This window comes from Mustela putorius, unplaced genomic scaffold, assembly GCF_011764305.1.
Source record: "Mustela putorius furo isolate JIRA1106 unplaced genomic scaffold, ASM1176430v1.1 tig00000275_pilon_pilon_pilon, whole genome shotgun sequence".
NCBI lineage: Eukaryota > Metazoa > Chordata > Mammalia > Carnivora > Mustelidae > Mustela > Mustela putorius.
In genome coordinates this window covers 2,176,989-2,199,311 of record NW_025421341.1, presented here as the reverse complement: position 1 = coordinate 2,199,311, position 22,323 = coordinate 2,176,989, and the positions used below count along the sequence as shown (strand labels likewise).

Here is a 22,323-nt window from a genome sequence, read left to right as displayed (position 1 = left end):
AACCGTGAGGTCATGACCCGAGCTGGTCTGGTGCTCCACTGACCGAGCCATCCAGGCGCCCCTGACCAAGGTTTGAAAATTTCTGCAAGTAAGAAAAAATGTAAAAAAAAAAAAAAAAAAAAAGTGTAAACAAACCTGGTTGTTTGAAAACAACCAGGAAATGGGAGCTATTTGTTACAACAATGTTAAAAGATACGAATAAAGTTTTAAAAACTAGCACTTTATGACAATGAACGATATTTGTTCCCCAATACCTATTGGTTTCCCTGTATTTCCGTGGGCAACATCGAGTTCGTAGTTAAAGAAATTCCCCAGCTTCCGTTGTGATTTGCATATGATCGTGGGACTATGGTCTGCCATCAGGGTGTGAGTGGACGTGCCCTTTGTGAGCCTCAGGAAACCTTCCTTAAGGATGTTTTTCCTTTTCTGTTTCACACACTGTCCTTCTCGCCCTGGACGGATTCCCTCGGGCTCCCTTTACAGGAGCTATAAAGTCCTTCTTCCTCATGTCACAGTCATTGTGGGTTTTTTATCACTTGGAGCTATACCGAATTGTAAAGAACATACACAATAGGAGAATGGGCCAGTGTACTAATAGATAATATCCAGAGGGGGGGGGAATAGAATTTGACAAAGAGCATCCAAAACATCAAGCCTTGAATACAAACTTTAACTATTTTTTGCCTTTCAAGTTTTACGAGTCATGAGTACAGTATTTATTGCTGTCCGTCTCACATGGTGGTTAAGGAAGCCGTGGCAGTAGCCACCCTGCTCAGTTCAAGTGTTTGCTTTGCCATTTACCAGTTGATTTAACTGGAAATTTTTGCTCCGTTGCCTTGTCCCAGTTTCCCCACATGTAAAAATGGGGTAACAGTATGCCATGTTATTTAAAACATTTGAGGGTGAGAAGATAAAATGTCATCATGGTGCCTGGCATTTATAAATACAATATTATATAAAAACAGGTTTAAAAAGGGCAAAAAAGAGTGCTCACTGCAACTCTGAAAGTTCTACAGCCATTCAGGAAAGCAATTTGGCAATATAAATAGCCTTTAAATTAATTGCACTTCTAGGACTCCAGCTTGATTAAGTAATCAGAGATGAACACAAGGGTTTTTTCAAAAAGATGTTCACTGTAGCATTATTAACAACAGAAAAAATGGAAGTAATCTAAATAATAGATGAATGTATTTAATCCATTATAATGCACTCAGATTATTTAACTATGAAAAATAATCATTTTATTCGAGCAGAAAATGAAAATGGATTTTAAAATCATCTGAGATGCCTGCTTTGGTTAATTAAGATCTCAGCAGTGAAGGAAATTGACAGGACAATTTTAGAAATTCATTTAGCCAGGTGTAACCTCTGGGAAGGAGCAGAGTATGTCTGTACTTTAATGGCAATAGAAGTTCAAATACCCGCCATCCGGATACTCTAAGCTCCCCTTTCCCAGCAAGATTGCACATCTAGGCTCTCAAAGGACTTGCATAAAACACCATTATTCAAGGTTGGCTGCAATAGCACCCCCAAACTCCAACATGTAAGACTCATTTGGCAAATGTATCATGAGCCTTAACGATGTCACTGTTCTTTCATCCAAGGATTCCCTTTCTAGAATGCTGTCATAAGAAAATATTTTTAAGCACAAAGTTTTTGTACACAGTGCTATTTATAATATTGAGAACAGATAACAATTGAAATATATAATAGTAGAGAATTGACTTAAAATATTAGATAAATTAATATTGAGGCTATTATACAGTAATTAAAAGCATGTTTATTAATTTTAACTGGTATATTTATGATATAATGTCAAGCAAAATAATTAGGGTGTGAAATTAGATATATTGTTTAGTCTCGATTGTGCATAGAAAAAAATTAATAAAATACTGAAGAGAAAATTTATTCAAATAAATTCGAATAATTCAAAAAAATGTATTCAACAAAAATTATCATAGTTTTGGGTCCTTTTTCTATCAAACCATATATGAGTATGAGTCAATTATGTAAAATATTTAAAAGATAAGCTGAGCCACACTAAACATTCTAAGAGTTTATTTGAGCAAAAACTGGTTGGAATTGGGCATTGCCAGTTTGGATGTGGTTAGATCGCTCCACTGACCAGAGCTGGGGGAAGTCGGGAGAAAAGAAAGGAAATTATTTGGCTGGCAATAGCTTAAAACCTCTTGGTTATCCTTAGGATTTTGATTTTGATTCTGATTTTTGATTGTTATCCTTAGGATTTTTATTTTGACTTTGTGACCTTGAGACCTTAATAAGCTTAGATTCCGGCTTGCTTCCCTAGGTCACCATAGCATTAGAGCCGACTCAGCCTGATGGTCTCCTTAATTTAACACTTTCATTCTTACCTACATTTCCTCATGTTCTACAATAAGCTCGAGTTACTTTCTTAATTAAAAGTCAATAACCATTTAAATAGCTTCAACTTGAAATGTTTATTGTCCGGTGTCTCAGATGGATATACCTCCCCCCGTCGTACTGGGGCACACAGTGAATGGTAGACCAGGTGGGGAGCCCTGAGTAGGACCATAGCCAAGAAGTATGGAAGATGATGCAAAAGGACCAGATAGACCCACCAGTTCAGCCCATCCCGCAGGCACCCAATTATTTTTTTATGACACTGTTTCCTTACACTCAGAAGACAAAAATAAATTTATAGGTAACTAGGAATAATAGTAATCCAGGGGCTGAAAGAATTTAGGGTGTTGCATGTTGACAGTCAATGTCTAAAATAACATGGCATCTTTTTCTGATTCCACTCCAGTGTTGCTAGAAAATGTTGGAGAAGAACTAGATCCTATTCTGGAACCTCTTCTACTGAAACAGACCTTTAAGCAGGGTGGGAGTACATGTATCCGACTTGGGGATTCGACCGTTGAATATGCACCGGATTTCCGCTTCTATATTACTACGAAGCTGAGAAATCCTCATTATCTTCCTGAAACATCAGTAAAGGCCAGTATCTAAATTGAATGTTTCTCTTTTGAATTTTACAATCAATGACTGTATTTTCCTCCTAAGGCATAAGAAGGACGGGTTTCCTAAGAAAAAGAGATTTTGTCCTTGTTTGGCATTTCCTGAAATTGCTGTAATAATTCCAAATGTTTATTTTGTGTGTGCATGTGAGTAATAAAGGAGCCTTCAGTATGAAGTGAAAAAAAAAAACACTCTGAGAATCTAATTCCTATAACTGATATTACTCTTAGAATTGTTAAGAATAGATGATATATATGTACCCCTTTTGTAATAAATGATAATATGCTAATTCTTGGCATTGAAATTTTTAAAAATCCATTCTTCTTTCTTGGAGTAAGGATGCTGTTATCTAACTTTATATAATTACTTAAAAGAATTGATTTTCATCAGTGGTTCTTTGAAAATACTGGGAATTCCTTTCAAGAAAGCTAGTTTAAAGTTTTAGCCAATGACTAAAATTACTTGAGACATTGATCTGCGACTGAGCTCCTGGAGGTCATTCCATATTTTATTCCCAAATCTTGGCACTCAGTAAGGTTGGCATTTGGTCAATGTTTGTGGAATGAGTGTGGGAAGGAGGGATAACTTTCGTTTATGGAAACTAGCAGGAGAGGACATTAAGAAATATTGATTCAGATTTTGAAAGTTACATATGGAGACAAGATTTAACCAGAGAGTTCAAAAACTGTCCTTTTTAAGAAATATTTAAATTAATGTGGGCCTCTGTCTACAGAGGCAGAGGAAGCACAAAGATGACATAATTCATTCCCTCCAAGATGAATTAACATGGCAACTGCTCTTAAGAGGTTTACACTATAAATAATATGTATGTTAAGTGACTATATTTATGACTAAGAAAACACAGGAGCTCTTAATTGGGGACATATTTTAGACTGGACATTCAGAGAAGTCAAGAAGACTGAGGGAAAGTGGGGTAACCCTTGAGGTTAGTTTTAAAAATATAATGTTAAAATATGGAAAATCTTGGCCACTATTTTTAACTAATTAAAATAAGTGTTATCTAAAATTGTGTATTGTCTATCAGGAGAAGTAGTATCTAGTAGTAGTTTAAACATGGATTCTGAAGCCATTTGAACCTGACTACCTTGGCTCAAAGCCTAGCTTTATCATTTGCCAGTTGTGTGACATTAGCCAAATTATTTAATCTCTCTGTCCCTCCATTCCCCAGTCTAGAAAATGGGAATAAGAAATATCCAGCTCATAAAGTGGTATGAAGACTAAATAAATTAATTTAGGTAAGGGCTTAGAATAAGTCCCAGCACATAGTGTTATATGAGTATTAATGATTAACATTATTATTTAACTTTTAAATATAAGTGAGAAAGTATGAAACATAAAAGAAAATGTTAAAATCCCAAAACTATGTTCATTTTTTTAAATAAATGACATGGAAAACCATTTTTACTTTTCAGTAAGACCTATGAAAATCTCACAAATGACTAACAATTCTTAGTTCACAGGTAACTAGTTATAGAAGCCATAAACTGCTATGGGGAGCAAACTGATCTATGATTCAGTATTGAAACCCTTACAATCCCTAGGGCGTCTTATTGCTTCATTATTTTTAATTGCTGGGATTGATTAAACAGGGATTAGAAAACATAGTGAGGCAGTTACTTGCTTTCATTTACAAATTAAAATACTTCCTTTAAATCCTATTTTTAGGATCTTTTATGTACCTTTGCTTTCAAAAGTACCCAAGGGATGATACGGTGCTGCTATAATCCTTTTGAATCTAAATGAGAATAAAATTATGAAATCATATGTTGTATAATTTAAAATGTTTCTTTGTTATTATTTTCTTTAAATGTTTATTGTCATTTGTGAGCAAATGCTTAGATTTACAGAATCTTGATCTTAAAAGATCCAGCACTAACGGAATATGAATGAATACCTCCATAGGTCTGAAACAATGAAGTAGAAGTTATAAAACATACATTTCTCTCAATACTTTGTGCCCTTGGTTCCTCATGGCAAGAGGAAAATCTCTCAAGTGCTTTATTTTTTTCCCATGAATAAATGACAAAGCAGTAGAGAATTACAAAATAACATTTTATGAGTTGTTGTCAATTGCTTGATTTTAAGAATTTCTTATTCTCCCGTCTAAATGTATGATTACGCTCATATAATCTAGCCCTAGTGGTATCCAAAGCCCACCACAGGTCAAGTGAAGGGGGAACAAACTTAACCAAGAGGAAACCACCAGGGAAAAGGTGCCAAGTTTGGTCACCTTCCTAGAGGTACTGCAAGAAATTGTTGTACACTTTCTGATCGCAGGTAGGACATTTTCTTACAGAGATGGAATTGCCCTGTTCTTGCGGAGGGGGTATTCTCAAATTCTCTTACTAGGAAAAGTGGGGAAATGTGGAGTCTCCCACTCAGCAGCCAGAGCGGAAATACAGGCAGACACTTCACAGCCGATGGGCACGGATTCCACCAGAAATCAGCCGTAGCAGAAATGAAAGTCACGGGGAAAGGAGGCACAGAAGGTGATGCTCGAGACATAAACACAGAACCGAGCTCAAGACCCAAGGGCAGAGAGCAGACAGATTGTAAAACAGATGTTTAAAAGAGCCAGGGTGCAGGGTAGGGGGTCTCGAATTAAGCCAAGGTCAAGTAAGCATTTGTTGACCTATGGGTTCATCATCTGTTGATGATCAGAACCAAAGAGTTTCTGCAGTTTATTGCTGGGAGCACGAAGGGCGTATGGAGGCTGGGGCGAGAGTGGATTGTCACTGAAGAACGGAGGGAGGGGGAGGCAGAAAGCATATATAAATACATAAATTTTCAACAGTACCATTGTGACGGTGCAAAGAGAGTATCATTCCATAGCTGAAGGGTTTGTGGGAGAAACAGAATGAATTATCGTTTATTTGCTATGTGAAAGACCTCAGCATGCCAACTTTCCCACTTACGGGAAACAACCAGGGGAGGAGGAATTTTAAGATGTAGGAAACAGAGCCTGTAAGAGCCATTACATAGTAGGAGTATAAAGTAAGCGTTGATAGATTTCACCTCAATGGATACCAATAAATGTATATTTCCTAGTTCACAATAATGGCTGTTCATACTGTAATGTGATTATCTAATGGGCCATATTGTAATATTACATTAAATATCATACATTTTAAACCATGTAATATGATTATCACATTATAAATATCGTATATGCTCATGAGGAGTAATAACAATGTTCTTTTTCCTCCTGTCTCACTTGTTAAGGTTTCCTTTACTTTTGGTCACCACCGGGATCCGTAACATAAATTAGCCCATCCAGCCAGTATGGAAGATAGCTTCCAACCTGATTCTAATGGATTTGGGGATTAAACAGTTGTCAGAAATTGGATCAGTTTGTAATAGGAATAAACTGATCACCCAACAAAACCCTTTGAAATATACATTTATGCCTGTGAGAAACTTTGGTGGGTTTTTAATCCAGCAGCCAAACTTGCCTATATCTTTAATCATAATCTCTACAAATTGCCACTTTTCACATATACTACTATAATAAATAGAGTCTATTTTAAGGTTAAAACTTTTAAAAGTAGAGGCTTTCTCGATAGAAACGATGGTGCAATTCTTGTTTATTTTTCCATTTACAGGTAACATTACTCAACTTCATGATCACGTCGGAGGGAATGCAAGATCAGCTGCTGGGAATTGTGGTGGCCCGAGAGAGGCCAGACCTCGAAGAAGAAAAGCAAGCCTTGATACTACAAGGAGCTGAAAACAAAAGGTATCAAATCTTATAAAACACAGAATTATTGGGGCGCCTGTGTGTCTCAGTTAAGTGCTGGACCCTGGATTTTGGCTCAGGTCATGATCTCAGGTTGAACTGAGCACGGAGTCAGCTTCAGGGTCTCCCCCCCACCGCCCCCTGTCCCACTCACGTGCACGCGCTCTCTCTAAAAAACATGGTTCTTGTTTCAAGATCCCTTAGAATGGATTATGGTACATTTTAAAGCTGTGTTTTGTTAGATGTAGTAGGTGCATTGAATGGGGAGAATTAAGAGGAAAAGAGAAGGCATTACAATGTCTCTATGTTAATTTAGAAACCTGCATAAGAGTATATGTTTACATACAAGTTCTCGGGCACTAGAAGAACTGGAAGGCCTTCCCCACACAAGTCAAAGCAATGAATTTTCAAGTATTCAACAGAATTTCAGCACAAAAGTTTTGGTATCCATCATGTAGCTGACGTTCTCTCTCTGAACAAGCCCACAGCACCCCGCTGTCCGCTCACACTGTCTCTAGCACAGGTACAAAGGGTGAAGCTCTAGAAGTCATGAAAAATCTTGGGAAATAAATGGAGCGATACTTTCCGTTCACTCGAGGCTGAGATACTTGATGGCAGAGCAGATCGGCTCATACCTCTAACTCCCGTCACCACGTAAATGATCGTCGGGAAGAGAAGTGGAGCAGAGAGTCCTGTCTTTTTGACATTTCGCAAGATAAGAAATTAATTATACAACATCACCATTACGGGTGTTTGTCACAAAGCGAAGCACAAACCACAAAGTTTAGGTTCCAAGCTCTTTGTTTCCTAGACAAGAATGTGGGCGCGAAGTGAATTTAAATGACTTCTTTTTCTTCTGAGAAAATTGTGTTTTATTCCAGGCAGTTAAAAGAAATAGAAGACAAGATTTTAGAAGTTCTTTCATCTTCGGAAGGCAATATATTAGAAGATGAAACCGCTATTAAGATATTATCTTCCTCCAAGGCTTTGGCTAATGAGATTTCTCAAAAGCAGGAAGTAGCCGAGGAGACGGAGAAGAAGATCGACCGCACGCGGCTGGGCTACCGGCCCATCGCCATCCATTCCGCCATCCTGTTCTTCTCCATCGCGGACCTAGCTAACATCGAGCCCATGTACCAATACTCACTGACCTGGTTTATTAACCTTTACATCCTGTCTATTGAAAATTCAGAGAAGTCTGAAATTTTAGCAAAAAGGTACGTAAAAGAAATACCGATTAGTAGGAATACTGACCGATGCATGAAAATTTAACAGTTAATTGGTGGCTCTTGCTGTGGTTACAGAATGGTGTGGGTGTGCCCTCTCTGCTAACACGAGCTGGATTAATCATTGCTCTAGAAATAAATTGGAGGATGAGAAATGGAATAGATGTGACCAAATTCAGCCTGCCAGGAAATCGTTTACTGGGAGATAGGATTATAATGTAATTCTAAAAGGAGGAAACATTTATCTCTGTTGATCATTTGCAAAATGTATTTGTGATTGGAGGCATGGAAAGACAGGACTCTTACCCTCTGTAAACCAGTGTTCCAAAAGTTGCAGATGTACATTCTGATTTATACATAGTCATACTTTGTCAAGTAACAAGGTTTTTTTTTTAAATACCTTGTTGTGATTATTTGTGTTATTCTTACTTACATAAAATACCTTATTTTATACTTGGCTATTGTAATAAAGGAACTAAGACCTTGACAGTAAGTGTATAAGAGAATAAAATTTCATTTTATTATCAGTGAGGTGAATTTTAGTTTGGTATTGAAACCTATGTTGAATAGGATCTAACCTGAAATTACTTCCTGAACAAAGAAAATAGTTCATTGCGACTATGGCCTTCTCTAAACTTACTGATCAGTATGAAGCTGGATACTTCAGTTTCTTGACTGTTCATACTCACAAAGGAAATCCAATTTAATACTGGTCACTCGCAGTGCAGAATTACTTCATAGAAATTCCAAATGAGCATCTCCTGAAGATCTGAATTGAATTGCTCTCATTTACTCCAGTAGAACTCTGCTAAAATTTGAATATTCTTAGAGTGAGCAATTTCTTGCTAGTACTATTATTTTACAACCTTAAATATGAGATCAGTGAAGGTGTGAAGACTGACACTGGGCTTAGCGAACAGTCTCTCAGCTGTCTGCCCGTGAGGAAGAGAAGGGGGTGGCCACTTTCAAGAAGAAATTTTTTTATTATGATACTTGAAAATGTGCCGATTCTTTCTCTATTTCTTCTGCTATCTGGAATTTTCAAGGGTAGGAAGGATTACTAAAATATAGAAAACAACATTTTAAGTGACCTTGCTTAGAAAAGCTCCCAACCACTTGCATTTTGTTAGTTAATTGAACAAGCATGTCTGGTTTTTACACGAGGTTCTGAGTTCCTGGAGACAAGGGTTTGGGAGGGTTTGTTTGTTTGTTTAATATTCCCAGAACTTACCACAGTGCTCATCACATGGCGCCACAACGGTAAACAGTGTTTTGTTTTTCACTGCAGTTGTTTTTCTGTTCCTTGTTAAAAACAAGTCACCAAAATATCATTTTAACTACTTTTAAATTAAGGTATTTGCTGGAGTCTAGGGAAGAAAACTAATTTTCTCTGTCATTTAGAGACACGCTTTGTGTACAAGAGTTAAAAATTAGAACAATTTTATGCTCTACAACTAATTATTCATTCCTTTACTATATCTTGTTTCACCAAATTAGAACTCACCCACGCATATGACATGTTTCTTCCTAACTGTGACCATAGTCCTTTATGATTTCTAGAAAATTAAATCCTTTTACCCAGATGTGAGATTTGGATGGAATCTAGAAAACAAAATATGTCTTCTCTACTTAAGATCCTTTCATTTTCATACAATGCAAATCTTATCCATGACTCCAGTGGTCCTGAAAGTGTAATTCTGGAACCAACCAAAGAGTAAATAGGAAAAGCATATTTGAAAATTTTCAATGAAATTATCAGTCTACACCCAGAAGCATGCAGAAATCAGAGTATTGCTCAATGAACTTTCATCATTGAAGACACCTGTGTAATTAGGGCCCAGATCAAGACCCAGAACGTTATCGACAGCCCAGAAACCCCACTTTGTGTCCCCTTCTAGAGACTAACCCAGCCGCTTCCACCAAGCTGAAGACTGTCCTGACTTCCAACACCGTGGATTAGCTTGTCCTGTTCTAGAACATCGTGTGAATGGAACCAGTCTGTGCTCCGGGGTGTCTGGATGCTTATGCTCAGCATTGCATTCGCGACTTCATGTTCTTTTGTATGGGCCGTGGTTTATTCGCTGCCACTGTGCTAGTATGTTGTCGGGAAAGTACCGAAGCAAAATATTTTCTCAACCCAGTTTTCTCCACGAAGGTAGTAGAGAAAGAAAACAGGTTGGTTATTCAGTAAACATTAAACCAGAATGTGTTGCGTATCACAGGAAATCCACTAACAGATCATGAAGGTAGAAATCTCAGCCCAAATTTATCTGCTAACTGAAGTGACCATCTGCGCTAGCAAACTGGCTTTAGCCACAGGAAAAACACACATGGTTTGTGGAGGAGGTTCCGCTGCACCCCATCCTGGCCAGCACCTGTGATCTCTTGTTTTCCTAATGACGGCAGTTCTATCAGGTGTGAGGTAATCGCTCATCATGTTTCGATCTGCATTTCCCTGAAAATTAGTGATGCTGAGCATCTTCTCATGAGCCCTATTGCCTATTTTGATGTCCTCTTTCTTTTAATTTAAAGATTTTATTTATTTATGTGACAGAGAGATAGCACAAGGAGGCAGAGCAACAGGCAGAGAGAGAGGGAGAAGCAGACTCTCCACTGAGCAGAGAGCCCAATGCAGGACTCGATCCCGAGACCCTGAGATCATGACCTGAGCTGAAGGCAGCCGTTCAACCAATTGAGCTACCTAGGCACCCTATTTTAATGTCCTCTTTAGAAAAATGTCTGTTTAGGTCTTCGGCCCATTTTGTAATCAGATTTTTTTGTTATTCAGTTGTTAGTTCCTTGTATATTTTGGATATTACCTATTTGATATTTGGTCTGCAAAAAATTTCTCCCATGGCTGCCCTTTCATTTTTTTGTTGTTTCCTTTGGGTTTTTTTGTTGTTGTTGTTTCTGTGTTGTGTGTATGTGGGGCATGTGTGTGTGTGTGTGTTGCTTATTTTGAAGTACAGTTGACACACAATATTCTTTTAGTTTCAAGTGCACAGCATAGTGACTGGACAAGACCATATGTTATGCTTTGCTCCCCACAAGGGTAGCTCCTGCCTGTCACCATACAACACTATTGCAATGTCATTGACTTAGTCCCTATGCTGTACCTTTTATTCTCGTGACTTCATTCGGTAACTGGAGGCCAACACCTCCCACCCCGCTTCACGCACTGTGCCCAGCCCCTCAACACACTCCTCCCTGGCAACCATCAGTTCTCTGTACTTATGGGTCTGTTTCTGCTTTTTGTTTGTTTGTTTTGTTTTTTAGATTCCACATAGGAGTGAAATCATAGGGTATTTGTCTTTGTCCGACCTATGTCACTTAGGATTCTATTCTCTAGATCATCCATGTTGTCACAAATGGCAAATCTCATTCTTTTCTGTGACTGAGGAATATCCCATTGTGTATTTATGTACATTTATATACATTTTCTTTATCCATTCATCTACTGACAGGCACCTGGGTGGCTACTGTACCTTGGCCGTGGTAAGTAATGCAGCGATAAATATAAGGGTGCATGTATCTTTCCAAATTAGTGTTTTCATTTTCTGGGTAAATACCCAATAGTGAAATTACTGAATCATATGGTATTTTTGTTTTAAAGTTTTTTGAGGAACCTCCATACTGTTTTCCATAGTGGCTGTACCAATTTAAATTCCCACCAACAGTGCACAAGGGTTCCTTTTGTCCACATCCTCACCAACACTTCTTGTCCTTTTGATTCTAGTGATTCTGAGAGGTGTCAGCTGGTACCTCGTTGTGGTTTTGATTTGCATTTCCTGGGTGATTAGTGATGTTGTGCATATTTTCATGTGTCTGTTTGACTCTGTATGTCTTTGGAAAAATGTCACTCAGATCCTCTGCCTATTTTTAATCAGAATATTTAGGGTTTTGGTTTTGAGTTTTATAAGTTGTTTATATATTTTGGATATTAATCCCTTCTCAGATATATCATTTGTGAATATCTTCTCCCATTCAGTAGTTGCCTTTTTGTTTTGTCGATGGTTTTCTTCACTGTGCAAAAGCTTTTTATTTGTATAGTCCCAATAGTTTCTTTTTGCTTTTTTTCCCTCTTGCCCAAGGAGACGTATCTAGAAAATGTTGCTAAAGCCAATATGAAGGGAAACTACCACCTGTTTTCTTCTAGGAGTTTTATGGTTTCAAGTCTTACATTTAGATATTTAATCCATTTTGAGTTTATTTTTGTATATGGTACCAGAAAATAGCCCAGTTTCATTCTTCCACATGCTGCTCTCATTTTTCCAACGTCATTTGTGAAAAGACTGTCTTTTCCTCCCATTGAATATTTTTGCCTCCTTTGCCATAGAAGAATTGGCTGTGTAAGCATGGATTTATTTCTTGTTGCTATTTTGTTTTCTTAGTTGTTTCTACATGCAGAAGCTTTTGGGTTTGAATTAGTCCCATTTGTTGATTTTTGCTTTTGTTTTGTGCTTTTGGTGTCATGTCCAAGAAAATCACTGGTGAAATCGATGTTGATAGGTTTCTTCCCTACGTTTTCTTCTAGGAGCTTTATGGTATAAGGTCTTCAGTTTTCATCTTAGACCCATTTTGAGTCCATTTTTATGAGTGGTATGAAATAGGGGTCCATTTTCATTGCTCTACGTGCACATGTTCTGCATTTGTGACATGCATTGACCTTGGGCACATCATGCTAACCAAGATAAGTCAGAGAAAGGTACTGTGGATATCACTTATATGTGGAATCAAAACAAAGTTCATGTCTGTAAAACCTAAAAACAACAACAAACAGTAAAATGCTGGTTACCAAGGGAAGGGGGTAGGTAGGATAAATCGATGGTGTTTCAGGGTATCAACTTGTAACAACTAGTAAAATTATTTCTTATTTCTTTCTACTCAGCAACTAAAACATATTTTATTTTTGCTTGCCTTCTGATGGTTATTATTCATAATAATTCTTACTTAACTATTACACCAAACATACATTATGACTGTTATATATATGTATATATATGACTGTGACATATAGCTATATACTGTGAAATAGCTATAGTAATTTGGATCATCTGGTTTTTATCAAATTTTTAATATAGCAAAAAAAAAAAAAAAAAAAAAAAACAACCCTCCATTGAAGTACAGAAACAAAAATCTAATGAGGATATAGTTTTTTTACAGGGACCAAAGAGAAATCTCTCTCAGTAAACAATATAAGTGTATACATACACTTTGAGTGTTTTTTTTCTTTTCCTTCCACTTCTATCAAGATCATTTTTCCCGTGTTACTAAGTACTCTTCTGAAACATAACTTTTTTTTTTTTTTTAAAGATTTTATTTATTTATTTGACACAGAGAGAGAGAGAGAGAGACACAGTGAGAGAGAGAACACAAGCAGGGGGAGTGGGAGAGGGAGAAGCAGGCTTCCCGCCGAGCAGGTGACCCGAAGCGGAGCTCCATCCCAGGACCCTGGGATCATGACCTGAGCTGAAGGCAGAGGCTTAACAACTGAGCCATCCGGGCGCCCCGAAACATAACTTTTAATAGTTGCACAATATACCATTTTGTGAATGTGCCATGATTTTCATATTTTAAGACTCTCAAGTAATCCACATTGTTCATTATTTCTTAGGCTAGGATCCCAAAATTAGAACAAAGGTGTTTACCTCTTTCAGACTCCTGAATGATTATTCAAATATACAACTCCATTGGAGGAAGGCAAATGATCTTATATCCCCCTAACACACATCAACATTGAAAATTGTCATTCTATCCTCTTTTTCACTAGAATTCAATTATTAAAATATTGAATTTTAATCTGCATTTTTATCACTGAGACTGAACTTGAATTTCTAATATGAGTGACCCTTATAATTTCCCCTTCAATATTCCTATCCATAAGAGGAAATTTTTTTTTTTTTAGGAAATTTGTTTTAAAATGCAGACATTTTTATTTTATTCTAGAAAGACCAAATCTGCATTACCCTGTATTAATTGTACTGTTACAGATGAGACAAACTAAATACCAAGTGTGAAACGACCATGATCAACATAAAAATGGGGACAGGAATTGTATGATTATTTTAAATCTTCAGAGAATTCAACTATATTTCAGCAACTAGTTTCAAAGCCCTCTCTACCAAGTCCTTTTTCAGAGTTCTCAACTAGAAATAAAATACATCAATTTGTTGTAATATTCATTATGAGAATGCTGGCAAGGGACAAAATAATTAAAGAAACATGCAAGTCAGGAGAAAAATTGAGCTGAAATGCTTGGTAGCCTAGGATGTCATTCTGAAAATAGCCAAGATATGGTGGTACTAGTAGATTATTCTTTTTAGACACATTAAGAAACACTGATAAAATTTTGTTTAACCAAAAAACTATACTAATTTTCCCTTCAGGTAAGTTGATCTGCGTAGTTTGGGCCATTGTCAATCATTAGCTCTCTGCAAAGGTTCTCAGTCAACTATTTATTCTGTTTATTTCTATTATAACTATTATAACCTATTTAATAAAAAATATTTTTGAAATTTTTCTTTCAAAGATGGGTTTATTTTCCCCTATGAGATAATTAAGTGAAAATTCTTAAACTGTTATATTCATGTAAAGAATTGCTATGAATACAGAGAACACATGTTAGCACTTACAAGGAAGTTGTTAGTTGCACATATGATTAGTCATATTTCCATGTTCCATCTATGTGGTAAATAAAAATGTAGCTTATCAAGTTTTGTGATTTCTCCAGCTTTTATGGATTTATGAGCAGAGTAACATACTACGAAATGTTAATTTAATTAAAAAGCTATCAATTTTAATCTGTGAATTTAATATATAATATAGAACTTTGGAAGTATCTACAGAATAAAAAAAATCAAATTTTACCCCAAGAAATGCTTTAGAGTTAAAAATAGTCCACAAATCTTTAAATGTATTAGATCAATGTACTATGCATTGACTTTTTTTCCAAAAGAAAGACTAAGTTTGTTTTTTTTTTTTAAATCAATCAACAGTAAAATGCAGTTCTACTGAAGTGTTTCTACATTGTGTAGCTTTCAAATTGGTACATCCTGTTAATGACGACCATTGATTGTTTTGGAGGTAATTGACCAGAAAGCTTATTAGAGGAATATACATGTAAATGATTTATACTGTGTTTCCTTGAGAGCATTTTTTTAAGGTATAATGCATTTTTGTTTATTCACTTGTCCTTCTGTTGTCTTGTAGGCTTCAGATTCTCAAGGATCACTTTACTTACTCCCTGTATGTCAATGTCTGCCGGTCGCTCTTTGAAAAGGATAAGCTACTCTTTTCCTTTTGTCTAACTGCTAACCTGCTACTACATGAACGTGAGGTCAGTACTGTTATAATTTGTAGAAAAAGACTAACACTGATTCATTAATTTACTAATTTGTATGGGTATGTGTGTGTATGTCTATACATACATAAAAAGGGGTTGCAAATAGTTAAACAAGAATTATAGTTAAGGAAAGACATCACAGCTAGACTGAATTTCAGAGGTGAAAAAGTAATTAAAGCAGAGTGCACTATGACATTTTAAAATTTGTGTGTGCTTTAATTGAAAATAAATTACTCTCTATTAGAATCTCATTTAAGTATGCTTATAAATTTACTAACTATGTTGATACATTTACCCCAAGTAATCACGTAAATGGCAATGTTTTTAAGAACTTGTGCAAGCTAGTTTAATCCAACCATTTGGGTTTAACCATACCTTTCACAAATTTTTGTTCTATTTCAAATCTATTCATTTAAAATATAAGAAATGCCTTAAGAATGAAAGAGGTATTGAAAATAGTGACAAAATTTACTATTTTATTTACTTAGGTGTATAAGATTTATTCATTGGATTTGGTGATGTATCAGTTGAATCCTGAAGGAATAAAGGCTTTATTCTTGCATTTCTTGCACAAGTTTCATAGCAATACCTCATTATGTTTTACGGAGAATAATTGCAAATATGGCAGACTGAATGCTTTCTGTCTTCCCCCAATTTTTATCTTATTCCTCTTTATATTTATTGGGTATAGTTGACACACAGTGACACACAGCAGTTTCAGGTGTACAACATAGTGACTCATCAACTCTATACTGCCAAGTGTAAGTACCATCCTCCACCACATAATGCTGTTACAGCACCGTCGACTATATTCCCTGTGCTGTAGCGTTTATTCCTGGGAATTACTCATTTCATACCAGAAGCCTGGATCTCCCAGTCACCTTCACCTGTGTTTGCTGATTCCCTGCCCTCTGCCTTCTGTCTTCCCAATTTTTAGAGCCTGTAAGACTCTATAAAAAGACATTTTTAGAGCCTGTAAGACTCTAAAAAGACATTTTTAGAAAACATTTACTCAAATAGAATTGTTCTGTTTAGATGAGTAATTCTGGAGGAAAATTATCAAAAAGTAGCTATCGAGAATAGACCTATTTCGAAAGCCAGTTGTAATGGATAAATGGTTTCATATGAGGAAGTTCTCAGGGGCTCTACCAGGAGTTATAGAATTCCATAAAGACATTACCTAAAACTTGAAAATCAATAGTTCTTTTAAAATGGCTTAAATGTAATATATATATATATATATATATATATATATATATATATGAATTCATTTCTGACTCTACATGCTACTTTGTTTTCCAAAGATTAATAAAGCTGAGTGGAGATTTCTGCTGACTGGTGGCATCGGATTGGACAATCCTCACGCCAACCCCTGCACGTGGCTTCCTCAAAAATCATGGGATGAAATATGTCGGCTGGATGATTTACCGTCCTTCAAAAATATTCGTAGGGAATTTGTGCACTTAAAGGATGGATGGAAAAAAGTATATGATAGTTTGGTATGTTTTTAGCTCTTTTGCTTATTCCAAAGTTTTTAAATGGACAAAATAATGCTTAATAATTTATTTTTATCTTTGAATAAAAACAATATTTAATTAAGCTTTAAACAGTTTGGAAGTAATTTTCTTTTAAAGATTTTATTTATTTATTTGACACAGAGAGAGAGAGAGAGAGATCACAAGTAGGCAGAGAGGCAGGCAGAGGGAGAGGAGGAAGCAGGCTCCCTGCTGAGCAGAGAGCCCGATGCGGGGCTCAATCCCAGGACCCTGAGATCATGACCTGAGCTGAAGGCAGAGGCTTAACCTACTGAGCCACCCAGGCACCCCTTTAATTAAGCTTTAAACAACTGTTCAGATCTTGAAGTCAAGGTTTAGATTTATTTTATCCTCACCTTCTAAATTGGTAGTTCTCTTCTGAACTTGTGTTCAAATCCTTAAAGTGTATGGAGATGCAGAGCCCTTAAAATATTCTTTTCGAGGGACGCCTCTCTCTCTGCCTGCCTCTGTGCCTGCTTGTGATCTCTGTCTGTCAAATAAATGAATAAAATCTTTAAAAAGATATATTCTTTTTGAATTTCCATGCCAGGTTTTTATTTATTAACAATTTAGACTTTACAACCATAATAGCAGGTAAATTAAAAATTTTACAAAAGAGGGTACCTGGCTGTCTCGGTAGAACATGGGACTCGATCTCTGGGCTGTAAGTTCAAACCCCATGTTTGGTGTAGAGATTACTTAAAAATAAAATCTTTTTTTGAAATTTCATTTTATTTTTTTTCAGTGTTCCAAAATGCATTGTTTATGCACCACACCCCGTGCTCCGGGCAGTGTGTCCTCCACAGCCCCCACCCGCTCCTAGTACCCGCCCCCTCCCACATCCCTCAGTTTGTTTCTCAGAACATGGAGGGCATGGGGAGATGGAGAGGAGAAGTGAGTTGGGGGAAATTGGAGGGGGAGACAAACCATGAGAGACTGTGGACTCTGAGAAAAATAAAATCACTTAAAAAAAAATTTTACCAGGGTGCCTGGGTGGTGCAGTTGAGTGTCTGACTCTTGGTTTCAGTTCGGGTCATGATCTTAGGGTCATGGGATCGGGCTCCACACTCAACGCAAGATTCCCTCTCCCTTTGGTCCTCCTGCTTGCGCTCTCTCTCTGAAATAAATAAATCTTTAAAACAAAATTTTTTTTTTTTTTATAGAAGAGCTCTTGTTTAGATTTTCTGAACGCAGGATATAAACGCAGATATAAGCTAGGATGAGGATGTAAGTTAATAAACATTTTTGTCTGTCGACATAAGGTTCAGGGGCCAAGGGCAGGCTACCCAAAATGTGCCACTTTGGCATATGGATTATTTTAAACAAACGTTACTTAAGTGACAGTTTGTGCAAGAGGACCCTCCCTCCCCCGGAGAGTGGAAATAAATCTCCCAGGTGCAAGGTACCCTCCCTGTATCAGCAGGTAAAAAGACAACTCCAGCACTGGAGACCAGAAATTTAGAGCACAGAAGGCTGTATCCACAACCCTTGGGGGTCCTGGGTGGCTCGGCTGGTTAAGCCACTGCCTTCGGTTCAGGTCATGATCCTGGATTCCCAGGATCGAGTCCGCATCAGCTCCCTACTCAGCGGGGAGTCTGCTTCTCCCTCTGACCCTTCCCCTCTCGTGCCCTCTCTCTCTCAAATAAATAATAAATAAAATCTTTAAACAAAACAAAACCCTTGTTACTTTCTACTAATTTACTACCCCAGCCCAAATTCTATTTAGAATTCCTTACTAACTGAAACTCCCAAAGTTAAGTTTTCTTTTTTTTCTGTCGATTCCTCACAGATCAATGGTTTCTTTGTCTAGAAAGGATAAAAACTGCCTGCCTTGATCATTTCTTTAGGTCTCTGTGTTATTATTGGGCCTCTATGCACATGTAATAAGACTTTTAGGGTTTTTTCCTCCTGTTAACCTGTTTCAAGTAAATTTAATTTGTGCTCTAGCTAGAAACTTGGACAGAAAAAATTTCCACCTCCCTTTCAGAGGGAAAAGCTAATAGCTCTTAAACAACTTTTCATGGGACCCTATCTTGAGAATTGGAGACTATGATAGTCAACACAAGCCACAAAACAGTGTCCCTTCTGGCACGCACAGAAATTGTTGCCTTCCGTCACTTTTTTTTTTTTTTTTTTTTTTTTTTTTAAGCACGAGGGTGAGTATTTTGCCAATTCATAATTACTTTTTTCTACCCCTTTATTTCTACTCTCTTAACATTCAGCTTTCCTGGGTGTAATATGCAAGAGCTCTCTTTAGGGAAGGTGGGAAAGAGAAAGAAAGTGCAAGATTTGCAGAGAGTATTTTTTATTTGTTTACCAACTTGTATTATACACAACAGTGAGATTGTATCTGTACATAAATGCAAATATTTTGGACTGAATCTCATTTGAATCTCTATTAGTAATAAAAACATATTTCCTAGGGATGGATGTGTTTTTGTGAGTCCTTCATTCTAATTTGAAATAGAAATTTTATTGACTATGCTGAGGCATGAAGATTTCTAATATAAGATATCACATAGCCTTCCCTAGAGTTTTAAAATTTTTATAAATATCTCCCCCTTTGATTTTTTTGAACTTACTCCTCTTGGGATCTTAATGCCTTTCTTCTTGTGTATTTTTAATAACTCTCTCTCTTTGTCTTCTTTATTATATATAGTTTCAAATATACCTTTATTTTTAAAAAAGACACCAAAACATTGTTCAAACAGGAAATATCACAATAAACTTAAGTATAATGCCTTTCTTCTTTTGTAATAAATATTTATTTTTATAAATAGATGATGACAGTAGTTGGTAGGTTTTAAAATGCCTTTGGAGAAATAATGGGAAAACTCTGTATGCACATTTTTTAGTAACAGGATTCATTTGTCTAATGATTAGTATTCATATTGACATTAGCCTGCTTAATTCATGTCCTCATTTTGATTCCTTTGTGGTGCTTTAAATTTTCTTTTCATCCCTTATTTCATAACTTTACCCCAGCCTAATAAAATTTACATTAGTATTCGTGATTTCACTTAGTCATGATATGCTTTCCCTAAAAATCAGTTTCTAAGTCAAAATACTATTCTCTTTAGAAATAATCTCTAGGGACACCTGGGTGGCTCAGTGGGTTAAAGCCTCTGCCTTCAGCTCAGGTCATGATCTCAGGGTCCTAGGATGGAGCCCCACATTGGGCTCTCGGGAGCCTGCTTCCCCCTCTCTCTCTGCCTGCCTCTCTGCCTACTTGTAATCTCTGTCCGTCAAATAAATAAATAAAATCTTAAAAAAAAAAAAAGAAAGAATCTCTAAAATAACATTGAATTATGTCTATTGCAATTTTAGGAACCACATCATGAAGTTTTTCCTGAAAATTGGGAAGAGAAAGTAAATGAGTTTCAAAGGATGCTTATCATTCGTTGCTTGAGGCCAGACAAGGTAAGCAAGCCGGCCGCGGTGACTCCAGTCCCCAGCAGGCCCTTCCAGTCCCGCCAGCTTGCATTTGCTTCTGTAACACTCACAGGGGAGGGGGAGGAGCCTTGGCGGGGGTGGGGGTGGGGGGAGCTAACCCCGTTTCCTTCGATGCTGTCATTTTTCAAGAAGTTTGCACATCATTAAAGCCACACTAAGTTAATAACAGAGGAGACTGCATTTTATAGTTTGATGTATTTTATGATTCTTCCTTTAATTTATGCTTCCCCAATTGCTTACAATCCACTTCTCTTACATGCTATAATCTCATTCTTATCCTCATTCGTTTGATGACATTGGTCAGCGGTGTTGGTGTTCGCACCAAGCAGATAGAGAAGAATTTTTGCCTTTTCAAATGCTGTCTTTATATGGAGCTCTTTGTTGGCCTGTGGAAAGCTAGTAGAATATCATCTTTAAGACATTCATCACTGCTGACTACAAAGGAAAATATCAATACTGTTCCTTTTAATTTCTTTAAATGATGAATAACCAATGCATCGGCTAACCTGTCATGTCAGCAAAGTTCAGTGCTCAGGGAGGGTCTCATCTGCATTATTTACTCTATTAAAACAAACAAACAAACTATTCATCTAAGTATAAAGACATCCACAGAGATATCCATAAACTCTGAAAAAATGTACATATTAGGTATGTTGAGAAAAAATTGAAAAAATATCCTAATTGTCCTCTGTTACGACTCAAGTAAAAGTAATACAAAATGATATCAAAACTTAACAAAGGGTTAACCTACTGAGCCACCAGTTCACAACTGGGAGTTGTTAGGGAATGTAAGGCAGTAATTCCATCCTACCAACAAAAAACCAGAACTTAGGTGGTGAAAGCAATTTATTTTTTTAAAGTTTTTACATGCGTCAGTGACAGGTGGGGCAGAGGCACTGTTTCCTCTGTCAGCCGCGGTCGACTCAGCGAACACATGCAGTTCTGGCCTGGCCGGTCACTGGGTTCTTCGCCAGAGCCCAAGTATCCATGAGGCATCGTGCCTAAAGCCCATGATACTTCTAGGTGTTAAAGAAAATGTTTTAATTCTGTTTAAAAACGGAAAATGTAATCCAGCCTGTATTAAGCTTGTAATTATACCAAAACAACGGCAAAATATAATTTTTGATATTTTTTCATGGGGAAACGGACGTACAAGGTGCCTGGGGCCTATGAAAGTCATAATGCTGGGACGCTTGCGAGGCTTAGTCGGTTGAGCATCTGCCTTCAGCTCCGCGATCGAGTCCCACATCGGGCTCCTTGCTCAGCTGGGGAGCCTGCTTCTCCCTTTGTCTGCCGCTCCCCTTGCTTGTGCGCGCGCTCTCTCTCTCTCTCTCTCTGACAATTAAATAAATAAAGTCTTAAAAAGAAAGAAAGAAAGACAGTCATAACACTGCCCGGCTCTTAGGTGTTGGAAGTAGTCACAATTGGTTAGGAATCGTAATTAAACTAATGAAACATTCTCTGCCGTGGTAGCCCTTTCAAAAACGAATTGCCACTGAAACTTTAGTATTAATCCTCAGAAGTTTTCCCTGCAAATATTAAATATGGAAGAATATGAAATATTTCACACTCTTGCCTAATACAGCTTCCTCATATAAAACCCTTTGTTAAAATTTTCAAAGGCTTTTACTTTGTTTCCTAAGCTCTATAGCCCATTCCACTAAGACAGCTCTGCATGTACCACCAACTTCTCCACTCATTATCTGAAAAAAACAAAGAAGTTTCTGTTCATGTTTTATGTTGTTTATTGCAGCCTTCATCTATAAATATCTTTTCCCCAGTTAAAAAAGTTGGCGTTGTAATCTGAAAATACGCTGAGCTAAAAGATCAAATATTACTTTCCCTGTTCATTCTCTTTTTAGAGTGTATTTGAAGGAGATGAGGAATTAGATAGTCACGCTGGGGCAGTTTTGTTTGTATGTTTTTCGTTTTATTTGGTTTTTATTTCTACTAACTTTCTCTTAAAGATTTTATGTAGTTGAGAGAGCGCGCGTGCATACACGCATCAGC

At 37.0% G+C, this 22,323-nt stretch overlaps 1 protein-coding gene across 1 annotated transcript in view; it reads left to right on the top strand.

Moving 5' to 3' along the window:
• The window catches only part of DNAH7 (dynein axonemal heavy chain 7), a 254,346-nt gene that overhangs the window by 188,421 nt on the left and 43,602 nt on the right, over positions 1-22,323 (top strand). Inside the window, 6 exon segments of the mRNA XM_045078496.1 lie at positions 2,789-2,979; positions 6,624-6,757; positions 7,639-7,974; positions 15,193-15,319; positions 16,630-16,824; positions 20,188-20,280. Of these exon segments, the coding sequence (XP_044934431.1) occupies positions 2,789-2,979; positions 6,624-6,757; positions 7,639-7,974; positions 15,193-15,319; positions 16,630-16,824; positions 20,188-20,280 (1,076 nt within the window).